Consider the following 26,371-nt stretch of genomic DNA (forward strand, 5'->3'; position numbering starts at 1 on the left):
ATGTGCACATGCGTGCTCTCTCTCTTTCTCTCTCACTCTTAAATAAAATAAATAAAAAAATAAATCTTAAAAATAAGAATAACCAGCCCTGGAAATAATTAAAATTCTGAATTTTATTTAACGTCAAATCTCCATTTGTCAGATCACACCACTGGTGGCTTGGTGGCCCACATTTTTCCTTTATTTCTCTTTTCTTGCTCCTCTTCCTTCATTGGGCTCACCCCTAGGGCTGGAACACAGAGAGAGAAAGGAAAGACGGGAGCAGGAAACAGTCTTACTTCTATTGTGTCTGCCATTGCTTGGCTTTGTGCTGAGTTAGGCTTGTGTTTAAAGTTGATATTCTCTTAAGCACCCTTGTGGGGGGTCCCCCTGCTGGGTTCTCTGGAGACGTGTTAATGCTCCCCACTTTCTCTGAGGGCCCACTCACACACTCTTGGAACCCCACTGCCTCCTGCACATGGTCTTCTAGGGAGACCCTAAAACAGTCTTGGGAGGGCAGGTCCTGCATCCTGTGCATCTTTGTGTCCTGTTACAGGAGGAGATGAGGTAATTTTCCAGATGAAGCAGTTACTTGCCTTGACTCCACCAGCCCCAACCCAGCTGTACCAGCTTTTCTCCCACCCTGCATATTTTCTGGGGCGGCTCGTCATTCCTCAAACTCCACACCACACATATTTGACTCTCAAAGCAGTCACACTGAAAGTTCCCCAAGGCTGGGGTTGGGGGGAGGTTCAGGCACACCGACCCTCTTATTTCCTCACCGGAGGATAGGACTTCAAGTTCTCAGCACAAATTTCCCCCAAGAAATCCTTCCCACCAGAATCTTTCCTCCTCTTTCCCACTCTCCAAAAACTTTTTATATTCTTGAAGTGCAAGAGAAGTCCTGGATAAATGTCCTGAAATTTTGAAGCTAAACATCAGATTTTTTTTTTTCTTTTTAAGATTCCTCTTATGGCACTCTGTCTCATATATTTGGTAAGTGAGAGCTATAATATCAGTCCCTATGGAGAAATTGAAGAGAGAGTGTTCTATTTAACATCAGGTTGCATTCACTTAACAAAGTCTATGTAGGGCATTCCATAAAGTAAGTTTATTTTTCTCATTTAATATTCTTGTCCTTTCAAAGCTTGAAAAGTCCCCACCCTGGTAAATGACGTTTGCAGTCCTTACTGATCACAGTTGGTACTTGGCCAGCAGCACCAGCTCGGGGGGGTGTACATTTCACACTTCAAGAGGACACTCTTTAAGGAAATAAATGCAAAATTAGGAAAACAAAATTGGGTATAAAAACAAATACTTACTTAGAATGAGACAAAAATTATAACAAATCACAAATTTTAAGATGCTGGCTATACCACAAACATCAAAAATCTAGAAAAATTACATAATGTGTTTATGAATGAATGGTCTTAAACATATGCCTCTATAATTTCTTTTGAATTTTGATATGATCAACAATTCCGAATGAATATAAAAGATATCTGAAATTAAGACATACAAAAAGAGTAATTAAAATACATTTAAAACCCCCCACATTGCATTAAGCTACTTGGTTATATAATCACTTTCTTTTTTTTTTTTTTAAGATTTTATCTATTTACTTGACAGAGAGCACAAGCTGGGGGAGCGGCAGAGCGAGAGGGAGAAGCAGACTCCCCACTGAACAGGGATCCCAATGTGGGGCTCAATCCCAGGACCCTGGGATCATGACCTGAGCCAAAGGCAGACACTTAACTGACTGAGACACCCTACTCTTTTTTTTTTTTTTTATGATTTATCTATCCATTTCGGACATAGAGAGAGCATGCCGGGAAAGGGGCAAAGGGAGAAAGAGAGAGAGAATCTCAAGCGGACTCTGGGCTCAGCATGGAGCCTGATGCAGGGCTCAATCCTACCACCCCAAGATCATAACCTGAGCCAAAACCAAGAGTCGGATGACAACTGACTATGCCACTCAGGTGCCCCACGTAATCACATTATTCTTAATACTATATACATTGCTTTGTTTATAAATATGTATAGTGATTTTGGTTTTTTTTTTTGTTGTGCTCCATTGATGGATAATTTTTTTTTTTTAAATCTCATTTTGTTTAAAACTGCTGTCCTATTCAGGATGTGATCCAATATATTGGGTTTTTAAAAAATTTTTAATTTTTAACTTTAATTTTTATTTTCTTAAGTAGGTTCCACACCCAACATGGGCCTTGAACTCCTGACCCTGAGATCAAGAGTCGGATGTTCTACCGACTAAGCCAGCCAGGCACCCCTAATATATTGGATTTTTAAAATACATGACTAAACAAACATAGTGACCATAGAACTGGTGTTGCTTTATGCCCCACAAGCACAGGAATTCTGGTAAGTTCTATTTTGTATGATTTACATAAAAGAATATTGTGGGCTTATAACTGTATATAGAGCTTATTGAGTAGATTCCTGGCAGGACAGAACTTTTGTTTTGACTGGGCATGTGTGAGAATCAAATCCTTATAATTTTACATATCTGAAGACCGGCAGAATTTTTCACAGACTAGCTTCTTGCTTCATTATTTTGGAAACTTGTTTCTTCTTCAATCCCTATATACTTTCAATGCCCAGTGCAATAGGTCACGTTCATATTGCAATGTGACCCCTGGCATTGCCGAAGTGGGCAGCGGGAATAATGCCAGAAGCCATTCCTGCACCAGAATAGCTAGCAATAACTTAACTAGATGTGAAAGTAAACCACATAAATATAACCTTCGTAACCCAAACTCTGTGGATCTTCAACTCAACTTCCCTTTAGCTGAATCCCAAACAACCCATGGTCTCTCTAACACCACCCTACAGAAGGGCAAGTGCAAGAGAGGGTGCGTTGGAGAGGAAAGAGACAGAGGTCTTATCTGATTGTGGCTAATATACTTTCAAGTTTTACAAAAGCGTATTACCATGTGAACACATTGCTTGGGCCCCAAACAGGGCCTTGAAAGAGGTGTGGGCACATGAGGGCCATGGAATGTCATGAACTTCAAGATAAATCTGCCCTGCCACACAGGAATGAGCCCTGAATGAGCCACCTATTCACGGTACATTTATATTTACAGCGCTGGTGCACTGGGGTGCTTGTGGGCAAATGCAGGTTAGTATGTGCTCCCACCAGCATTTAGCAGTTGGCTACCCTCCAACAAATTCAGCAATCAAATAGCATTTTCCTGTTTTAAGTTTCATTCCTTAGCCTCAATGCCTAAGGAAAGTTACCGACCTCATTAGTGTGTTCACATGCCATTGAAAGGTGTTTGCCTTAGAAAGTGAAGGCATTTTAGTAAAGTGGCAAGGAAGAGACTCGTGGAAGGACCATGAAAGGAGTGGGCTGTGCTCAGACATTGGGCAAATTAAAGAGAGCTTGGTAAGGTGTCCCAATTACCGGCATAAGCATTCTCTTTTGCACACTTGTTTTTCTATAAGGTAATAGTCCCAAGGAATGATTTCAGCTGAAAGTAACAGAATACACAACTAATAATAGAGCTTAAATAACAAAGATAATTCTTAGAACAAAAACTTTGAAGGCAGGTGATTTGCTAGTTCTGATAAGTTGGGGCTATTTGTCATTTTCTCTCTGATTTTCATGATCAAAAGGCAGTTGCCATAGCTCTATACATCATTCATCCAAAAGCAGAAAACGGGGGGAGAGGGGCAGTGAGAGAATGTGTACCTTTCCTTTTAGCAAGGAGGACAAATCTTTTCTAAACAGTTTCCCATCAAAATTCCTCTTTAGGTCTCATTGGCCCAAACTGAGCACATGGGCATCCCTAGGTGTAAGGGGGAATTGAGAAAGTGGGTCTGGCAAAGGAGCACGGGAGTTCCATGGTTGGCTTAGTCATGCTTCATTGTTCTGGGCTGGGTATATGGCTTCTCTGAACAAAAATGTAGATTCTGTTATTAAGAAGCAAAACGGAATGGCTATTGGGAGGCAACTAAAGGGTGTATATATATACAACTGCAACTTTTGTGTTAGGTAAACTAAAATGATCTTTTACTTGCCAATTACTAAGCTCTTGCAAATGGAGAACATACATGAATACAAACTATCATTCAGTTAGCCAGGACTCTGTGCCAGGATCTGGTGCTAGACGTTAGAGATACATTTCCTGCAGTTAGCCTGCAAGATGGATATTATTACCATTATTTTCAGAGAGATTAGATTACCTTCCCATTAGGGAAATAAGTAGCTCTATTTTGATTTTATCAAAGTCTTTGCCTTTCTTGAGCATCAAATAAATCATATATAATATTCTCTTTTGTCTCTTGCTCGATATTAGGCCTGGGATTCATTCATGTTGTTGTATCATCATTCATTTTTTATTGCTGTGTATTACTCTATTGCTTGAAAATATCACAATTTATTTATCCACTCTACTGTGGATATTTGGGTTGTTTCCACTTCAGAGATATTATGAATAAAACTGCTTTTAACATTCTTAATACGTGTCTTTTGGCATTCCTTTCTGTTGGATTTACATGCAGAAGCAGCATAGGGATATTTTTAGCTTTAGGAGATATTCTTTACATTTAAAGATTTTTAAATCTTTAATTAAATTTGGAATACTTAAATATTTTGAAATCTTTTAAAAGATTTCCAAAGTGGTTGTACCAAGTCACACTCCCACCAGCAATTTATGAGCGGACCATCTGCCAATGTTTGGTTTTGTTACAGAGAAGGTGATAAGACATATGGGAAAGGAAAAGTTGGGCAAGACAAGGGGGGTTGTTAGGGCTGGGGGAAAGTGGAGCAGGTTGAACTTTTAAATACAGTAGTTAGGATAGGCTTTTTTTTTCCTTTTTGAGAAGGTGACATTGGAGCCAAGTCACAAAGGAGGCAAGGGAGTGAGCGGAGCAAACATGTGGAAACTGTTCGAGGCCGAGGAAAGAGCCAATACAACAGCTGCTAATAGAAGCCATGTCAGGGTAACAGGTCAGTGTGGAAGAATAAGAGTGGGGGCACCTGGGTGGCTCCGTTGGTTGAGCCTCCGACTCTTGGTCTTGGTTCAGGTTGTGATCATGGAGGTGTGGGATCGAGCCCCAGGTCTGGCTCTGCCCGTTCTGTGGGGAGTCTGCTCGAGAGTCTCTCTCCCTCTCCCTCTGTCCCTACCCCTGCTCGCTTTCTCTCCCTCCCCGTCTCTCTCTCTCAAATAAATAAATCTTTTTAAAAAAGAAGAAAGGGGGGAAGCAATAGAAGATAATATAAGAGAGGCAAATGGTGTGAGAGCATGCAGGGTCTTCGAAGACACGGGGAAGACTTCTCCCTTTACTCTGAGTGACACGGGGAGTCACAACAGTGTTTTGAGCAGATGAGTGACATAATCGGACTTACATTTTAAAGAGATCATTGTGGTGGCTGGGTTAAGAGCAGGCTGTAGGATGGGGGCAGGGAGAACACTTAGTAAGCATCGCAGGAGGTGATGGTGGCTTTTGGATCAGGGCGCTGGCAGTGGCAGTGGCAGTGTGAGACTGGTTAGATTCTGGGTATCATTTTTTAAAAAGATTGACTGATTGATTGATTTGAGAGAGAGAGAGCATGCATGCGCACACAGAAGCAGGGGGAGGGGCAGAGGGAGAGGGAGGGAAGTACACTCCCCGCTGAGCCTGGAGCCCACTGCAGGACGTGTTTCACCTCACAAGCCTGAGATCATGACTGAGCCAAAACCAAGAGTTGAACCTTAACTGACTGAGCCACCAGGCGCCTCAGAGACATCATTTTTACTGACATCACCAGCTTTAGCATTAGCAATTCTATGGTAGTAACAATAGTTACCATTTTTCAACCTTTTACTGCATCTGTACTCCGTGTTTTATTATCTTCATAAACTAAAGCTCAAAGACGTTAGGCGACCTTCCTAAGAACCCACATTTCGTAAGAGACCAGGGGTTCAATCTTAGCTCTAGCCGCTTTCAAAGCTAATGCTCCTAAAACTGCTTTATCGCTAGGCTCTGGTTTCCCTTTTTCCTACCCCAGTCAGTGCCTTGTACATAATAGGTGATTGATATCTTTATATGGAATTCATTGACAACATTCACTTTTTCCGAACTTTGCTTCTGAGTTTTCTTAAAAATATGGTTTTACTGTTATATTTATGTACAGCGAACTTTACTTTTTTGGGTATGGTTCTATGACCTTTTAACATGTGTAGATTTGTGTAACCACTACCACAATCAGGATATAGACAATTTTCATCCCTTCCCCCCACCTCAGATTCTCTTATGCTGCGCCTGTGCAGCCAAACCCTCTCCCACCCATAATTCCTGGAAACTACGAATCCGTTCTTTATCTTTACCGAATATAAATAAGCATTAGTGTATAGTTTTTTGTGTGAGCACAAGTGTGCAATTTTCTAGGGTAAAAACCTAGGCATGTGTTTGCTGGTTCATATGGGTCATGTTTCTTTAACTCTCTAAGAAACTACCAAATTGTTTTCTAAGGCAGATAATAGCATTGTGCTATTATCTGTGCCAGCACAGTTGCTCTGCATCTTTGTCAATTTTGTTTTTTACATATATCTTAGCCATTCTAATGGGTGTGCAGTGGTATCTCATCATGGGATACCAATTATTTTTGAAATTTACAATGAAAGTGTTTTTAGACTCCAGAATATAATTTATAGGCTACATTCCAAATGATTTGTAAATAAACATGGTATAGGCATACTTTAAAAAATTTACCCACCCTGCCCTTTTTGACCCAGATACCTTTCCATTTGGAGATTGTGTTATTGTGATATAACACATATAACTAACACAACTTGCTTGCAAGACTTACAATAAGAAATTCCCTATGAAATAGGCCTAGGATTTGCTTTTCTTTCAGGGATGTTGTAGAAGTTAGATAATCAAAGCTCATAAGATAATGAATGGAGGGGCACCTTGGGTGGCTCAGTCGTTAAGCGTCTGCCTTCAGCTCGGGTCATGATCCCAGGGTCCTGGGATCGAGCCCCGCATCGGGCTCCCTGCTCCATGGGAAGCCTGCTTCTCCCTCTCCCACTTCCCCTGCTTGTGTTCCCTCTCTCGCTGTGTCTCTCTCTGTCAAATGGATAAATAAAATCTTAAAAAAAAAAGATAATGAATGGAAAATTGCTTTAAGGGACAAGGACGTATGTTACTACTATTATAAAAAATGCAGTCACTTCTTAATTAAATGATCACTAAGTCCCTAATATAGTGAAAGTATCATGTAAGACATGTTCTATGGAGAGTATAAATATAAAACAGAGCTTTTATCCTCATGGCATTTATAATCTAGTTATGCAGAGAAGTAAAATATTAAAACAATTTGAATAACTATTCTAGTAACACAGGAAAACACATTATAAGGCTTTATCTAATTTTTTAGAATGAATGCACAATTAAATATCCCACACATTTGTCTATTACACACTTGCATAAGTTTATACGGTACACTATAAGAGTATTTGTTCCCTCTCACAAGAGATAATGTGTGAGATCCATAAGTCCAGGATTAGCTCAGTTCCCTGAGCAGGTGAAGAAATTTGAGCTGGGCGCCTCAGAACAGGTGAGGTCTTGACATTAGAGAGGAGGGAGGGGACATTCCGGGCAAATAAAGCGTCAAGAGCCGAAATGCAGAGTTGGAAAGTGCAAGGAAGTGCCTGACCTGTGAGCAAACCAGTTGGCTTATAGACAGAGGAGTACTAATTACAGCTGTCCTTAAGTGAGCATTGACCCTGGGGCAAGCTCTGGGCTAAGTCTCATACACAGGCTACCTTGTTAACATCTCAACAACCCTATAAAGAAACTAAGGATCTAGAACCTTCCATACCATTACAGAGCTAATAAGCTGTACACCTGGGTTCTAAGCCAGACTGTCTGATCCTAGTTCTTAACCTCGATGTTATACTGTAACACTAAACCTAGAAAAGAAATTCAAGGCCAGACAGTGGGGGGCTGAGATGTCTGAACTTTTGCCCCGAGGACTTGTGGTTCTCCATCTTTCCCTCAGCCCTCTACATCTGAGTGATAGGGCACCATGAGGAACAATACCTCGAAAGAAGTGGTTCAACATGAGCACGGTGTGGGGAGGAACATCAACATCTCTAGACTGTGTGTGGAAATGTGCTCAACCTGTCCTGAGACAGTGTGTCTCCCTTTTGAGGATCACCGCTAGAGACCATGGGGGAAGTCTGGAAGTCTTAAATAGAGAACATAGAAGACCAACAGTGAGTGCCTGGGAGATGAATTTGGCAGCGAGGTCCATAATGGATCAGTCACAGAGGTCCAGGCAACGGTCCACTGCAGCCCAACAACGCATGGGTGATAAGGCAGAACTAGGGTGGGCAACGGGGACAGCTGTTCGGGAGGGAAACTGATAGGACCTGGTGACTAGAAGGATCTGGGGGAGATGGAGAGGGAGGATTTAGGCTGTAAAGATTTTAGGGACTGTGGTTTCAGGAAGAGTGGACCTGTTCCGGCGGCATCCCAGAGCCCTCCACGCCTATTGTCACTTCAGCCTTGGCCACTAGAGGGATTCCCCGCCTCGTCTGGAGCCCAGCCTGATTCACAGGCAGGGAGGGCGGCAGGACTGTTTAAAATCCAAGTCAGGCTAGTCCCTGGAACTTCATGGGAGCTTGGGTTGACAACAGTTGATTTTCGTTGAGACGGAAGGTTGGAAGGTCTCCCACTCGACTGCCAATGGCTGGAAACAGGGCCTAAGATGTAGTGGTGGGGGCACCTGAGTGGCTCAGATGGTTAAGTGTCTGCCTTCAGCTCAGGTCATGATACCAGGGTCCTGAGATCGAGCCCCACATAGGGCTCCTGAATCAGCGGGGAGTCTGCTTCTCCCTCTCCCTCTCCCCCTGCTCATGCTCTCTCTCTCTCTGTATCTCTGTGCCTCAAATGAATAAAAAAAAAAAAAAAAGACGTAGTGATGGATTACAGGTTGCAATTGCCAGTGTCCAGGAGGCCAGGGCAACAGACAGGCGAGAGGAGGAACTCTCAGGTTTTTTTTTTTTTTTTTTAAGATTTTTTTTAAATTTATTCATTTGAGACAGAGATACAGAGAGAGAGCATGAGCAGGGGGAGGTGCAGAGGCAGAGGGAGAAGCAGGCTCTCCGCTGAGCAGGGAGCCGGATATGGGACTTGATCCCAGGACCCTGGGATCACGACCTGAGCCGAAGGCAGAGGCTTAACCATCTGAGCCACCCAGGCACCCCAGGAACTCTCAGGTTTGAAGTTCTCCTCGATGCCCCGTCACCGAAGGCAGAGACCTTGCACAGCCGACGGCAGCTGGAGCAGCTGTGTGTGCCTGTGTGCAGGAGTGTGTGTAGGCATATAGGCAGTACCTGCATGGGTGAGCGCCTATGTGCGAGTGTGTACGGGTGAGTACGTGTGCGCTTGCTCGTGTAAATATGTGTGCACGCCTGGGAGAGTGTGGCACGTGTAAGCGTGCCTCCAAGTGTCTGTGTGCGCCTGCTCTGCAGGAGGAATGTTAATGTTTGTTGCTTGGCTTCAGCCCAGAAGTCAAACAAATAATGAGGTGAATGGAAATGAACTGGAGTCTGCTTCAGCACCAATTAGCTCCCATCAATTGTGACCGAGAGGAGATAAAACAGACACAAGTGAGCAAAGACTGGAAAACTCAGGGACCTCGGTTGTACTGGGGTCTGGAAAGCCACGCAGCAGTGTCCTTGGAGGGCGAAGGCCGTCTTAGGATCGGGCTGATGGGTCATTCCTGCCCTCAGATCCGTGCGTTCTTGGTCAGCAGCTCTGTGAGCTGGCCTTGGTCCTCCTAAAGGCCACTTCACTTTTTCATGGGTTGACAGCTACCTGCCTCACCTTCCCCGGCAGCTTCCTCGTTCCTTTATCAGGCTGGCCTCCCGGCACGCTTCCCACAGACGTGACTGCCCTCTTACTCCCCAGCCGCTCTGAGGAGCCTGGCTTTGACCCGGGTCCACACTGAGTTATGCTGTCTTGTCCTTAGGCTCTCCTTTTGCCACCTGTGATGCGTTGGAGGCAAAACGGTGAAGACAGAAACATGGACTATTTGGTGGGTTGGTGAGAAGGAGCTGCTCCTTAATCTCTAGACCTGTGTATATACGTATGTGTGAGTGAGTGGGAAAGGGTGATAGAAGGTGACGTTAGGGAACCCTGAGGCAGGCCTTCCCCCCTCCTAGCTGTGGTCCCTGGCTGTGGGTTCCCCACAGGCCCACAGACACTAGTTTGGCTGGAGCATGATTGTCCCCCAAGTTGCCGAAGTACATGCTTTATCCTCAGAGAACAGGGTCTTTCCTGGGCTCTCACAAGCCCTTTGTGAACACCAGGCCCCTCGAGCAGCATGGCTATGAGAATTTCTACAAAATCTCTCCATATGTGGCAAGTTCTCCTTATAGTTGTATACTTGAGTCGGGGGCGGGGGGGGGGGGAGGTAGGGCATTTCATCATTTCATTTACATCCTAATAAATCTAGAGAGTGGCTGCTCCTTAGAAATTCTTCATAACACGTCTGGTTTGTTGTTAGTCTTTAAAGAGCCCCTGTTCTAGTTTGCCCCTTCAGGGCACAAGTGGCCCCGTCCTGATTTCCTTTCTAATGCGGCTCTTCCTTCACGGTTCACTAGGTTGAATAGTTGTGGAAGCTCTCAAACTTTAATTATAATAATGATAATAATAAATCTCCTGAGGAGCTTGTTAATTTTTTTCATTGTTAATTTTTAATAGATTTCTTTCTTTCTTTTTTTTTGAAGTAAACTCTACCCCCAACATGGGGCTCAAACTCATGACCCTGAGATCAAGACTCACATGCTCTACCAGCTGAGCAAGCAAGGCACCCTGAGTAGCTTGTTTTAAAAGCAAATTGCTAAAATAAATAAATAAACAAACAAAGAAATAAAGGCAGATTTCTCATGCCCCACTCAGATCTATGGAATCAGAATTTCTGGAGACACAGGAATTTGCATTTTACCAACCCCTCCCCCACCCCCAAGATCCTAAGTCACGTGGTCCAGCTTAGTTGGTTGACTGTCTGACTCTTGATTTCAGCTCAGGTCATGATCTCAGGGTGGTGAGACGGAGCCCTTCATTGGGGGGAGTCTGTTTGGGATTCTCTCTCTCCCTCTCACTCTGCCCTCCCCCTGTCCCGCTCTCTCTCTCTCTCAAAATAAGTAAATCAATCTTTTAAAAGATTTTAAAAAAAGAATACATGCTGTGAAACATGGTGCTGAAAGATGGCTTGGATCCATTTTTTTTAAATGTTGAGTTTCTAGAGTGTTTATGTATATTCTAGACACAAGGCCTTTGTTGGTTGTGTGATTTGTAAACATTTCCTCCTGGCCTGTTGTCTTTCCATCCTTTTACAGAGTCTTTCATAGAGCAAAAGTGTTTAGTCCAATTTATAAAATTTTCCTATCATGGATCATGCTTTTAGGGTCAAGTCCAAGAACTCTGCCTAGCCCTAGGGTCCCAGAACTATTCTCCTGTGTTCTTTTTCACAAGTTTTCGAGTTCTGTGCTCACATGTGAGTCCATGATCCATTGTGAGTTAATTTTCATATTAGGTCTTTTTTTCATATTATTTTTTGTTAGGTCTTTTAAAAGCTCACACTCTGAGGGTCCAATTTTTCCAACACCATTTATTGAAAAGGCTATTTCTCCTCCGTTGGATTGCTTTTATTCCCTTATCAAAATTAGTCGGGGGCATATTTGTGTGGCTCTAGATCTGGGTTCTTTATTCAGTTCCACTGATCTATGTGCTTCTTCCCTCCACCAGTACCATGCTGTCTTCATACTGTAGTTACACACGAGGCCTTACTGTTGGGAAGAGGGATTTCTCCCACTTCCTTTTTGTTTTTCAACATTGTTTTGGCTACGTGAGAGCCTTTTCCTTTCCATATAAATTTTGGAATAAACTTGTCAAGGTCAGCAAAGAAACTTGTTCAGATTTCGATGGGAATTACATGAATACTGATCAGTTTTAGGAAAGGACTGTATTCTTTTTCTTGCAGCAGAATTTTTAGAGAGCAAGGTTTAACCAAAGCAGTTCTAAAGTCTTACCTTGTTAAACGTTTCTTGCCTGAGCTATACTTTTACTTATACTTTCTAGCTACAGAGAAGAAACCATGTGGAAAAACTGGGCAGCTACAGTTGCTGCAGGTTCACTAATAAACTTTGTTCCAACCTATACCCCTGGAAACTAAGTAGACTCAATACTTTCAATTGGCTCCTTTAGGGCGCACTGTAAACTTCTTGGGATTCCCCTGCTGTCTTGAGAAAACAGAACAGAGATGGCTGAAGAGGAGGTTGTACTTCTTGAGTCTGTGAGAACCAAATGTTTATTTCATTCCCTCGATCCTCACCTCGACTTTGTCAGAGACAGAGGATTGAATGAACTTGAGAGAATTGTTCTGGGGCGGGGAGATGCGGTGGCGCAAAGAGGATGGTTTTGTTGAAGGTCTTTTAAAACCTCATGCACCAAGGGGGACCTGGGAGGTGCAGTTAGTTAAGCGTCCGACTCTTGATTTCAGTGCAGGTCATGATCTCAGGGTCACAAGATTGAGCCCCTCGTTGAGCCCCTCGTCAGGCTCCATGCTCAGTAGGGAGTCTGCTTCTCTTTCTCTCTCTCTCTCTCTTTGCTCCTCCCCCTGCTCATGCTCTCTTTCTCTCTCACACTCAAATAAATAAATAAATCCTTAAAAAACCAAAAAACCAAAACAAAACACCCTCACGCCCTGCAGTGTCTGTTCTTCATATTTCTTGTCCGTTAGGGAAGCAGCTGTCAACACGAGGAACTCCTTTTCTTCATCATCACTCTTCCTCCCAGTCACACCCTTTAGTTCTCCAATCTGTTTTTATTTTTAGTCAGTGACTCAGATATTTGGCACGTTAACGTTCATGGTAACACCAGATGAAGTGAACCCAGTTGCATTTCTGTCCTCATCTCAAAGTTGGCCCCAAACTAGTTCAAAGAATCTCTGATTTTTTCTCTGGCCAGTGTAGGCTCTGTGCGTCCCTTTAGTGATCTGCAGCATCCCGGCTTTTGTGACATCCAGAGACCGGCAAGGACACATTTGATGAAAGGGACTACATACCCGGCATCTGCCCTCAGAACAACATAATCTTGGGGTGCCTGGGTGGCTCAGTCATTAAGCGTCTGCCTTCGGCTCAGGTCATGATCCCAGGGTCCTGGGTTCGAGTCCCGCATCAGGCTCCCTGCTCTGCGGGAGGCCTGCTTCTCCCTCTCCCACTCCCCCTGCTTGTGTTCCCTCTCTCGCTGTGTCCCTCTCTCTGTCAAATAAATAAATAAAACCTTTAAGAAAAAACAAAACACCATAATCTTGATAGTGACAGTTTTCTTAAAGCACCCCCAGTGCTTTAAGATGTTCTTCAATTCTGAACTATATAGAGGTAATCGAAAGATGTGTGGAGAACGACTAACTCCCCACGTGGAATGAGCACTATATCCAGTTACCTAAACAGTTAATTGTATCAGTAACATCCAAATGTGGTAGCCACACAATAAGCTTCAAGAAGTGTCCAGTGTGTTGTCAGTTCAAATATCTGATCTTAGGGAATTAGTAACACCCTTCATCAGATCTGGCTAAAGAAATGACTTTACCCAAGCTCAATAACCTCTTTCTCAACTCCTTCCCCCAGTTTTCTTTCTGTATTACTTACCCATCCTCTTACGTCTTCTGCCACGTGACATTGGAATGGTTCCTTCTAAATGTAAACTGTAACTGATGTGGTCATCTGGTCCCATGTCCGCCAGTCATTCCTTCCTGTGAGAGCATCTCTAGGGCCTGTGGGCTGGACCGTGAAGAAAATGAGGGTGGAGTGTTGCTGAGCTAACCCAGCAGCTATATATTCTTTCTGTATTCTCTCCTTGGACAATGACAGCATACAGCTGCCTTGCTTAGGGATTAGAGAAGCTTGTAGGGCAGGGCTCAGGGCTATGGAAACAGTAATACTCATGTGACTAAGGCATCCACTGTCTGTCCTTTGCTAAGCTCACTTCCATCACTAATGCACAAATTACAGCCATCCTCCTCCCCCACCATTTCTGCCCCAATTACCTCCTCCCAGGCTGGCCCGACTCTCTCCCAAGATTTGCCAGAGGAAGAGGGGATCTTTTTTGGTATGCACAGGAGAGCCCTAGTTTCCTAGTTACACTACTCGGTCCTTCTTTGTGGCAAGCTCCTTCTACTAATTGCAGAGAGCTCTGAGTTCACAGGGTCTCGCTTCTTTCACTGCTTGCTGTCTGCAGAAACAGGCCCAGCTGCTATTTGGGGGATGGTATCTCTCACGGACATCTGCGTGGACTCTGTCTCTGTAGACTGCAAGGATGTGAGTGGTTTTTATGAGAGTGGCTTTTATGGTAGGAAGTGAGAAGCTTCCAGATTGCACATAACCTAAAACAGGTTTTCCTCACTGAACAGAAGTCATTGATACTTCCTGTGTTGCAATAACAAACACCCGTCCTTCGGGCTCATTAGGGATGTGGGGCTGGGGGGATTGGAGTGGGAGGTGGGGGGCTACGCTTTCACGCTGAGTCCATCTACAGAACCCTTCCTACAGGTCCCTTCCTGCTTCTATAATCTTGGCAGTACAGAGCTGCCACTGTTCCTCTTCGCCGAGCCCTGTCTGTGCTCAGCACCTCCCGTGAGCTCTCTAATTTGCCTCTTCCTTATGCAATCCAGCTGCCTGCTGAGGCTTCTCTCCCTGTATTTACAGCCATCTAATCAGCTGGTAATTTACTTTCAATCAGTGCCAGATTGGGCTCCTCAGATTCATATCTCTTCTTTCGTTTAGTGAGGAAATGATTGCCTTTCCTTTTTACCATTCGCTTTTCATATTAGTTGCCATGTTGTGCTGATCAATAGTCTTTTAAATGGGAAGGTATAACCCACGGTTCAAGAGAGCTTCTGTCCCAAGCTGTCCCAGTTAAGACTTATATCACAGGCAAGTTCAAATACCTGCGACTGAGGGAGGGAGGGTCTTTCACAGCCAGTCTTATGTCCAGTGCCTCAAGTTCTTGAGCGGTGAGTGTCAAATCTAGATTGCTAGAAATTTCTTGTTATTTAATTCCAAGCAGGAATTCATTTCCTTGCAGGCTGCCTGTAAGGACCATTCTGAATGGTTAGGGATGGAGGAAAGGTGGTGCAGGGCTGTGGCCAAGGTGGCTATCCCTAAGATTTTAGCTACATCAGGTTGAAGAGGTTGCCTGCTAAAGTCTGGAAAAAAACTGCAGCCTATAACAATAACAGATTATTTTTGTGGCTTTTGAGGCTGAGTCGCGTGGAAGAGAAATTAAATCGAGAAGATGAAGAGAGCTGACAAGAGGAAAGCCAGAGACTGAATGAGGGCTGAGGGTCAGTTCAAGTGCATCCACCCACTTTCCCCTCATGCAGGTGTTGGGATGCTTTGCCGGACAGGGGACGTGTTCTCAAATATGACTGATGTGAGTGATCTGTCGGTTTTACGTCTCTTCCAGAAAAGATCTCCTGTGGGACACCATGGGGCTGGGAAACCCTTGCCTCCTGCCCACGCCTCCAGCTACTTGCTCTTACCAGAAACCATCATGCTCTCTCTGGCTCTTGAGCCTGAAGATGTCTCCCTCTTCCCAAACCCATTAACATTAATAATTATTAATTATAATAAATGATATATTGAAAATATATTATATTCTTTACATTAATATATGTTAATAAAATGTTTTTGTACATTTATATACTAACATTGTGTTATTATATAATAATATCAATATATTATATATAACATACAAATTAATAATATATAGGTATATTATATAAGAATTTTATTTATTTATTTGGTCTTGGTTTTATTTTTAAAAAATTTTTTTAAAGGTTTTATTTGTTTATTTGACAGAGAGATAGAGAGTGCACAAGCTCTCAGCAGGCAGAGGGAGAGGGAGAAGCAGGCTTCCCACTGAGCAGAGAGCCCGACACAGGGCTCAATCCTAGGACCCTGGGATCATGACCTGAGCCGAAGGCAGACACTTAACCGACTGAGCCACCCAGGCACCCCTGGTCTTGGTTTTAAATGGGAAATTCTTCAAGCTGCTTTCCCTACCTCCAAACCCTCCAGACCCTGGTCAGGTGCTCCACCTCTTTGCCCTTAGGGCCGTGTACTCATAGATAATGTGCATCCATGTACCTTTTTGTACCCCTCATTCGATTGTAAGCCTAACATGAAAGACAGAAGGGATGTGTATAGTACAAGATCTAGCACACTGAGCCAACCAAATCGTTGCTGAGCTTGGTTATGGAGCTGTAGCCAGGTTGGTACATCCAGTGTCTAGAGGGTAGGGAAGGGCCCTTCTTAAGTCAGGTAGCAGTTACTGAGAGTATTTCCCATGTTGGGTACATGATTCCTCCAAAATGACCAGAGCATGGTTGGAACCTGAGGGTAGGAGGTGCTCAAGAAGCAGGAGAGTGAGCAGTCAGTCATTTGGGAGATCTGTCCTCAGAGTTTAGTGGCCTAGCCACCAGTCTGGGGTTTAGGGTCAGGGCTCTTCTCAGGGGGAGGGCTAACAAGGGAATGAGGGAATAGCAGGCCCCCAGCTTAGGCCTGGTTCTGAGCCTGGGCACCTGAGGAGGAATACCAGGCAGCACAGGATCCCACTGGTTGCCACTGGGACCATTGGATCCTGGCTGAGCTCAGCAGCAGAAGCAGAACCATCCATTTTCAGATATGCTAAGGCCATGGGGCCAGAAAGGAGACTCAACTACACAAAGTCTGTTAAGTTCTTCCTATTCTTATAGCTCAGAATTGCCTCTAGGGCTTAATAAAAATTAGATTCCTAGGCTCCACCTTACAGTTACCAAAACAAAACATCTGGAGATGAGGTCTCAAGTCTGAGAATCTTTAGTGGGGTAACAATGGGCTCTGACAGGATGAACTAGAGCAGGCAGAACCAGGAAAATGAGGTAGAGTTCACATTGGAATCAGCAGGCAAACTCTCCCATCTGTGGCCTAATCCTGCCCATATTCATTTGCTAGGGCAGCTGTAACAAAGTATCACAAAATTGGGTGACTTACACAACAGAAACATGTTGTCTCACAGTTCCAGAGGCTGGAAGTCCAAGATCAAGGTGTCAGCAAGATTGCGTCCTTCTGAAGCCTGGGAGGAAGAATCTGTTCTATGCTCTCTCTAGCTTCTGGGGGTTTGCTTCCAATCTTTGCTGTTCATTGTCTTGCAGAGGCTCACCCCATCTCTGCTCTCATGTTCATATGGCATTCTTCCTATGGTGTGTCTGTCTCTGTGTCCAAATTTCTCCTCTTTGTTGGAGATAAAAGTGTCATTATTATTGGATTATGATCTTCTTTTAACTTGATTACCTCTATAAATACCCCATTTCCAAAAAAGGTTACATTCTGAGGTACTGGGGACTACGGCTTCAACATATCTCTTTGGGGGGACATATTTCAACCCATAACACTGACCAAGTGGGAGAATTGGTTGGGGAACCATAGAAAGGTAGTAGATTCTTATAAGAGTCCAAAATTTGAGAGCTGCTTCTGACATGCTCTCAAAACTCTTAAGTTTGAGAGGGACACCTGGGTGGCTCAGTTGGTTAGGCCTCTGACTCTTGTTTTTGGCTCAGGTCATGATCTTGGGGACTTGGGATCGAGCCCTGCATCTGGCTCCATGCTCAGTGGGGAATCTGCTTGAATTCTCTCTCTTTGGCTTCCTCTGCCCCTCCCCCCACCCACAAGCACACATGCACACACATGTTTTCTCTCTAAAATAAATAAACAGATCTTTTTTAAAAAAGATAACATTTGGAAATTTCTGGAAAAGAAAAAGAAAAATTCACAGGTATAGTCGAAAGATCCACCATGAGACATAAGTAACTTTCAAAAATAAAATTCTGATAACACAAGTGAAAGTGATCCTGAAGGAATTATTGTGCCTGCAAAGAGAGTTCTTTGGTGAGTTCTTACTGTGAAGAGTCCCTGGTGTTGGAAGAACTGTTGGTGGAAGGAGTGCAGAAAAGCACAATAACCTGTACAAGGAAGCTAAGAGTGAAACGCATCTTATAAAAATTCTGAGGGCAATAAAATGAGCTTTGTTATACATGTGTAGAGCAAGGAGAACACATGTGGAAGAGGTGATGGATGTTAACTAAGCTTACTGAAGTGATCATTTTGCAGTATACACATATATGAAATTGTTGTGTTATATACCTTAAACTTATTATACAAGGTTATATGTCAAATATACCTCAATAAGGGGCACCTGGGGGGCTCAGTCAGTTGAGCGTCTGACTCTTGGTTTCGGCTCAGGTCATGATCTTGGGGTCATGAGATCGAGCCCCGTGTTGGGCTCAGCTCAGCGTGGAGTCTGCTTGAGATTCTTTCCCCCGCCCATTGCCCCTCTCCCCGTTCGTGCACATTCTCTCTCTCCCTCTAAAAATAAATAAATATGTACTAGAGAGAGCACGTAAGTGGGGAGAGGAGCAGAGGGAGAGGGACAAGTAGATTCTGCACTGAGCGCAGAACCCAATGTGTGGCTGGATCTCACAACTCTGACATCATGACCTGAGCTGAGATCAAGAGTCAGACACTTAACCAACTCAGCCACCCAGGTGCCACAGTAAATAAAATTGTTAAAAAGCCCACAAATAGGGGTGCCTGGGTGACTCAGTCATTGAGTGTCTGCCTTCGGCTCTGGTCATGATCCCAGGGTCCTGGGATAGCGCCCCGCATTGGGCTCCCTGCGCAGCGGGAAGCCTGCTTCTCCCTCTCCCGCTCCCCCTGCTTGTGTTCCCTCTCTTGCTGTGTCTCTCTCTGTCAAATAAATAAAAAAAATCTTGGGGCACCTGGGTGGCTCAGTCGTTAAGCGTCTGCCTTCGTCTCAGGTCATGATCCCGGGATCCTGGGATCGAGCCCTGCATCGGGCTCCCTGCTCAGCAGGAAGCCTGCTTCTCCCTCTCCCACTCCCCCTGCTTGTGTTCCTGCTCTCACTATCTCTCTCTCTGTCAAAAAAATAAATAAAATCTTTAAAAATAAATAAATAAATAAAATCTTAAAAAACAAAAAACAAAAAAACAACACTCCCCACAAATATACCTCAATAAAACTGGAAAAGAAAAGTAAATGTGAATTGAATAACTAAAGAAAGAAAGAAATATTGATTTTTGTTTTTAATAAATGATTTTTATTATAAAAAGATAAATGTGGAAGAGACACTATATGGAGCAGAAAGTATATCAGCAGATGACAGTAGGCATCTGTCCATTTTGTTATGGATTCTTTAATAGAAAGAATAAATTTCAAATTGTAAAGGCAGATCAAAGATAGGGAAAAAAGGAAAAGAAGCCAAATATAGATGAGATGACAGAAAAAAAATCACCTAGCTGTCTTCAATGAGTTAAAATATTTATACTAGACTAGCAGTTGGTAAATTTTTTCTGTAAAGGTGATATTTCAGACTTTGTGGGCCACATGGTTTTGGTTGCAACTACTCGACTCTGCTTTTGTAACGTGAAAGTAGTCGTTGGTGATTTAGAAACAAACAGGTGTACCTCTGTTCTAATGAAATTTTATTTATGAAACAGGCAGCCAGCCAGATTTGGGCTGGGCTGTAGTTCATAGATCCCTGCACCAAAGCAATGACAACCCCAGGACCTGAAAGAATCACTCTTGGTCATCCCTGAGGAGCCCTGCAAGAAAGAGCAAATACCTCGAATCTGGAGAAGGACAGAGGATAAGAAGAGGAGATTTTAAAATTTACAATCCATTTAGTTTAGCATTGATTTCTGGCACATTTCCAGAACAAAGTATTAGATAATCCCATTCAACAAATATTATTTTAATACCTACTGAGCACTGTCTAAATTCTCAGTGGTAACAGCCTTTGCCCTCAAAGAACCTTTAGTCTCAAGGAGAGAGCAGGTGGTCTTGTAAGAAGTGATTTCAGGGGTCCTGAATGTTCTGAAAAGGGAAGGGTATGGGGCAAATGGTCTAAACAAAGAGATCTGACTTAGTTTAGTGGGGGTCAGAAACCTCCCTGAGAAACTTGAAATTTGAAGTTTGAGGAGTTAAGGTGGAGGGGGACAGGGTAAGAAAGCATTCTAAACAGAAGGAAGGACTCATGCAAAAGCCCAGCATCAGAGGGAATCCTCAAGGCATCGAAGTAAATGGAAAAGTGTACAAATGGCTGGAAGTGAGAAGGAGAATGGAGCAGGACCAGCTGAGCAGCAGGCCGGAGCCAGGCTCAGGATTGTGGACTTGGTTATTTCTCTGCTACAATACTGGCAAGAGTGGAAATGAAGTAATTGACAAAATTTTGTTCTTAGTAAGATCGTATTGGCCCCACTCATCACATTCCCCTTCCAGACGTTCAGAAGTCAACCTCTTAGCTGCCTCTCCTTCTAGTCCTAGCACCTTCCAATCATGCCCCACTCCCATGCATCTCTTAAATTCAAATCTGAATATATCACACCCATGCTTAAAATCCTACAATGGATTACCATGCTCCTTGGGACTTCATATATTTGAATTTTAACAAGGTATTTAATTCAGTCTTTTATGATGTCTTTGGGCAATAAACTGAATTGGTAGCTGGAGGTAGAGTCTTTAATGGAATACTGTTAAAGGTCTTTAACGGATTGCCATGGGCTCATGTAAACTCCTCTGAAGTCATGGCATTCAGACCACGTGGCCTGCAAGATCTCGAAATCAGGCGAATAGAAGAAGAGAAGAATCACACTGGCTCTTTAATGACTTGGCCCAGAAGTGACATCACCTTCATTTACAATCTATTGGCCAGAGGTAGTCACATGGCTCCAACCCAATTACAACAGAGTCTAGGAAAAGTAGGGTAAGACATGGCATATTTGGTAAGAACTGTCTTTGCTACAGTGTGCTTGTTGAGTCTATGTATGTCATAAAATGTGGGTGGTTAGTTAATATGCCTGATAGGAGAATTAGCATTCAAAAATACTTCAACCAGGTAAAAGAATATATCTAAACTAACAAAGAGATATTTAAGAGGATTCAATATATAATCCTATACCTAAGTTAAATTAAAAATGAACCATTCTAGTACAAGGTGAAAAGTATCTTGCTTGACGCATTTCAAGTTAAAGAGAAACATACAAATGGTTTTAATTAACTACATATGCAATATGAATCATCAGGGTCTGCCAAAGAAACCTAAAGTAATCATAGCAGCCTTAATGGATGTATAGAGTTCACTCTAAAGTAGATAACAATTGCCTTATTCTCTTGGCTGGTTGGAACACACTTGCAAGTGGGTTTAACATCAGGGGCTACATTTAAAGAAGAAATCTAAGAATCTGGAATGAATCCAGAGGAATATAAGTGGGCTAGGAAGGGTTGTTGAAAGATATGGGGAAAACACTGGACTGGGAATTAAGAGGTTTAAGTTCTGGATCTGCCACTTCCAGGTGATGCCGAGCAGAATCCATTCCCTACCCAGCTACACTTCAACCCCCTAAACCTCATCTTCCTCCTGGGTAAAGAAGGAGATCTGGACTTGCGTTTCTGAAGTCCTTGTCAATTTGAAAGTTTGGCACCTATGAAATTACGCTATCTGAGTCGAAGGAATCTAGGGATGTGTGGCCTACAGCAGGAAATACTGAAAGGGGACATGAAAACTTTTTAATTATCTGAAGGATTGTCATGAGGAAAAGGAATTAGATTTGTTCTGTATGTCATACAAGAACAGACCTATGGCCAGAAGAAAGAGGATACAGAGAATATTATGAACACTGGTACTTCCTAATGATGCAATGGATTTCCATGTGAAGCAGTGACCATTTAGGGGAAGCAGGATATAAATTCCCTTCCAGCCCCTCCAAAAGTACTTGGTACAATCATACATACTGGTGTGAGAATTGTATTAAAAATTCCATCATGAGAACATGTACACACCCGTAGGAATTTCTTCAGACTTACCTCCAATCCACCTACTCTATATTCCTCATCCATCAGCATCCTGGGTATCTTCTTGTATGGCTCAGTATCCTTTATTCTTCTTCTTGCTTCTGCGAATGACAAAGTTATTTGGTCCTCTTTTTCCGGGTCTTAATGTTGGCCCCTCTTTAAGATGTGACTTTATCTGTCCTTTGATCTTTCAGACCACAACTTTGGGCAATAGGTACCACAGTCGGTGATCTTTCCTAGCTAAAAGAACAATTTGCAATTAAATTGCTATTCATTTGGCCCCATCTGACATAGGAGGTGTATAGAACACAGAAGACTCCTTATCAGCACTGCACAGAAGTATCTTACATCAGGTGGGAGCTTGTACTTCACGACCACTAATGTCCCCCTTTATTTTCAGATTCCTTTTTTTTAAAGACCCATTTATTTATTTTAGAGAGAGAGAGAGTGGGACATAGAGGGAGAGGAAGAGAAGCAGACTCCCCCTGAGCTCAGAGCCTGACAGAGGGCTTGATCTCATGACCCTGAGACCATGACTTGAGCCCAAATGAAGAGTCGGATGCTTAACTGACTGCACCACTCAGGCGCCCCTTATTTTCAGATTCTGTGACTTTCTTATTTATATTTGTCACTGTTCACAGAAAGGGTAATACCTAGAAAGTTTTCAGTGATTCTTTGTCAATAGTAACGCTCTTCCAAGAACACCACCATTCAGTTAAGTCACATATATGTAGAGATACTTTTGCTCCTTGATTTTGCCACTGAACTACCTTCAGCAGATCATAGGCAGCTCTTGGAGCAGTGGAGATGAGCTAATTCTTCCTCATTTACCTTCTTGTCTGGTGTCCTCTATGACCAACGGGAGCCTACGAAGTACAGCCAGCTAGAACAGAAGTGGGGTAGGATTTGTCATGGAACAGTACTGATGGCCACATGATCAAACCATGGCTTTGGCCTCCTTGACCCTTTGAGCTAACCAAGAGTCAATGCTGTTCAAAGGATTGTTGGGGGGAAATTATAGGCACAGTTTTGTTGATCCTGGAATGATTCAATTCCAGTGGAAAGTAGCAGAAGGCTAGGACTCTGGCCCATACATATTCTGTGTAGTGGATTTTCCTTTTCATAGAGATCCTATAAAAAAACCCCAAATCTGATCATATCCTTCCACCAATACTCTTCAACTGCACGTATAATAATATCCAAACTCTGTATCATGACTTAAATAGTCTGATTCCTTCCCCTCTCTCCAATAGTTACTTTTTGAAGGCAAAAACCTTCTCTGTGTCCTGCTACATCTGCAGTGTTGAGAATAGAACTTGGCATATACTTTAATAACTATTCATTGAATAAACGAATCTAGACTTGACTTCCAAAGAACTTTACTAAATTTATATAATGGAATCTCTCATCACTAAATTCTAAGAAATTCTATCCTCACATCTCCATTATGCTTTGGGGAAAAAAAGCATTATTTGGATTAATAATAGAATAGCTGAAGAAGTGAAGAATAATGTCATGTCCAGTTCAAACTCCTTGGGAGAATTTGGTTGGGAGAATGGAATTACCCAAGTTGGACTCTGCCCAGCACACCAGGCTTAAGTTATTGGGTAAAAGTACATTAGAAAAATGAATTTGGCAGCTGACGAAATAGTCTCTTTATGTGGAAATAAGTGACCTTGGATTCAGTTTCTTTTAAAGGCTGGCTTTCTCTGGCAGGGGCAAGAGATGATACTTTGAAAGAGCCAGCATTTTGCAATGATAGCAGCAGTACCAGGAAATTTGTGGGTGGTTATAGAGTGTCTATTTCTCAGCATCCATTAGGGTAGGAATGCAGTGGACCAAATCTACTTTTTGTTTTGCCAGCATTTAGCCTCTTCACTTGGGGAATCCCCCATGACTGTGGCTGACTGTAGTCCAAGATTCTTGAGCTGCCCTGAATCAGATACCTATGGGCAAAAAGGAAGACATTTATTGCTTCCTTCCTTTTTCTCTTTTTTTTCTTCCCCCATTTAATTTCCCACGTTGTCAGTGAACGAGTCAAAAGTTCAATATTTTTTTCCCCCAAGACTGACTTTGGAAAAGCCAATGCAGTGCATCATACTGTTTCTAAACTAGTTCATCGTGACATTCTGGGATTTTGATAGGACATCTTTTCTGTGTCAAGCCATCCCAGGGTAGCTCATACCCTTTGTTCACTTTTGACAAGATATATGGAAGGCAGGATGATAACAGAGCAGGATGAAAGGGAGAAAGTGATCTTAGGAAGGGTGTATTCATGGCCATTGGGTGCAGAGGGTGCAGACAGAGCTGAGGGAGTGGTAAAAGGCCTCCTTGTCTGAATACCCCATATTCCAGCAAGTCCCTAAGGCTGGAAATAATTTAAACAGTGGAGGCCTTCTTTGAGGTATTTATACTCTCTGCTAGTAAGGTCATAAGTAATCACCTTGATTGTGAATCCAAATAGAGCATATGGTGTCAGTCATGTCGTGATTTGAAGGAAACCACCCCAAAATACCTCCTCCACCAGCTGGTCTGGTGTCTACAAACTCTACTCACATCCTTTCTTTGTGTAAAAGCCCCATCTCTCAAAAACCCTGAGAAAATGCTGTTATTTCACCTGGGAGGGGATGGAGGTCAGTTGACAGGATCAGGCTTGGTTTATTTCGCTGTCAGAGAAAAATGCAAGTGTAATTTTAACTAGGAAGTTTGGAATGGGGTGGGAGAGGTAGGTCCGCACCAGCAACTGCTCTTGCAATGGAGTGCTCTGGGAAGGCAGGACCAGCAATAAAAAACACTTGTTTGGGGGAACCAGTGAGATCAGTCACAGACTAGTGACAACATGTGCAACCTATGAAATAGTTATTGCTTCACTGCTCCCCTTCAAATCTCACCCAAGAACATCTCTTGTGGCCACTCTAATGGAAAACATGCAGGGAAGGGAGTTCTGGGAAATGTAGTTCAGCCTCACCAAGTTAACCCTTATCAAGCCACCATTCCAGGTCAGCTGATTCCATATCTTGTGGCCTTTCCATAACACCACATTGTCCCTTTCCAAATAAACTTTTAAGTTACTTGTTCAACCTTTAAACCCACGAAAGACATTCTTCCTAGTTCCATCTAGTTTGAGTATTGATACCATTACAGTTCTCGAGAGGAGCTGGCTAGTGGCTAGGGGGCAGCATGCATGAGAAAGAATAGGAGTTCAGCATCTTCTAGAGTAGATCCAAGAACAGGCTAAACTCTGGCTGCAAAGGAAAAAGGTCTCATCTGTGGGGTGTATACAGTAGGAGTCAGGCATTTTGTTCTTCATGTATGTCTAGCCCTGCAACACCCCCTCTCACATAGCCAGTCACCAAGTACAATTAGGCAGTTTCCGTCCCACACAGAGAGGTCCAAACAAGGGGAGGGGATTGGGAGTGGCTAAAATATAGCCCTGCTTCTCTCACCAGGCTCAGGGATGCTTCAGCCTTGAGGAATGAAAACTTTTCCAATCCACGGGCTTAGAGGAGGCAACTTTTTACAGTTCACACAAAGGCACTCGATGTGTAACTGTGCCCCTTGAATCACTTGCTTATAGCTGTCTCATAAGACTTCTCTTCTTCTCCCTTGAGAAAGCCACTGGACTTCAGACTGCCCACAACTAGCTCAGCTCCTGGCCTCCCTGTGTGGAGCTTGAGTGTACCTCCATGTGAGGAAAGAAAGAGCTGAGATGAAGAAACCAAACAAATAATTTCACACTAGTCCTTTCAAAGCATCAAGACAATGACACCTTCATCACGACTTTGAAGAATTCCTCCTTTCTCTTTTGAGGGTCAGCAGAGCATTTCAATAAGAAAACTGAGCTTGAAATACAAGGATGTGTGTGTGTGCGTGTGTGTGTGTGTGTGTTGTAGGAAGTGAGGTAATGCAAGTACATTTTGAAAGAACCAACTTCCTATCAAGATGGAAGGCAGACTGTTGATTGATTTGGGCTATATATGGCCTGTGAGCTCATATAGCAGGAACACGCCTTGTCAGGATGCCCTGATAGCTTACTATCTACTTAGGATGATTTCTTTCCTTGCTGCCTGTAACAGCTCAGTTCTGCCTGCTGTAGCACTTCCAGCCTTTTGCTCTGATGCTCCTCGGAGCTTCTGCTTTGGTTCTATATATAGCCCGGCACCCTCCTGCTGGTGCTATTGTGGGACGGCTAACTGGAGCTGGTTTTGGGCAATTCTTCGTATTTCCTTTTAAGCATCAAATGAAATACTGAAAGTTTTTAATGCTTGTGATTAGAATGACTATGGAAAGTACAATTGGCCCACACCAGATTCTGCTCTAAGAATCAAAAAGAGGTGTACCAGTTGGCTAACATGCACATAGCATTGTTTGAAGGGCTCTCTGATGGAGACATGATGAACCATCATTATATGGTGGTACTGCAAGTTATTTAGGGGGCCTGGCATAGAGTTATTCACACACCC

The 26,371-nt window shown here is 43.2% G+C and overlaps 1 protein-coding gene across 3 annotated transcripts in view; it reads right to left on the reverse strand.

Annotated features, from left to right (window-relative positions):
- Positions 1-1,068: 1,068 nt before the first annotated feature.
- LOC148164505 (uncharacterized) overlaps positions 1,069-26,371 on the reverse strand; it is a 43,899-nt gene continuing 18,596 nt past the window's right edge. Inside the window, exons 4-8 of one of the 3 annotated variants that reach the window (XR_015767970.1) lie at positions 22,740-22,791; positions 21,921-22,009; positions 13,650-13,781; positions 9,820-9,980; positions 1,069-1,241 (exon numbers count right to left, since the gene is read on the reverse strand). Coding sequence is in view for 1 of the 3 variants with exons in the window: in XM_088022365.1 (XP_087878491.1) it covers positions 13,695-13,781; positions 21,921-22,009; positions 22,740-22,791 (228 nt within the window). In the remaining 2 variants the exon portion in view is untranslated. Of the gene's footprint in view, positions 1,242-9,819; positions 9,981-13,649; positions 13,782-17,033; positions 17,274-21,920; positions 22,010-22,739; positions 22,792-26,371 lie in introns of all 3 variants that reach the window. The other 2 variants (XR_015767971.1, XM_088022365.1) reach the window with 2 other exon arrangements.

The sequence above is a fragment of the Eumetopias jubatus genome, unplaced genomic scaffold (genome assembly GCF_037043125.1).
Source record: "Eumetopias jubatus isolate StellerSeaLion01/CBP00866 unplaced genomic scaffold, mEumJub1_p1.0 scaffold_4, whole genome shotgun sequence".
In the NCBI taxonomy this organism is placed as follows: Eukaryota; Metazoa; Chordata; class Mammalia; order Carnivora; family Otariidae; genus Eumetopias; species Eumetopias jubatus.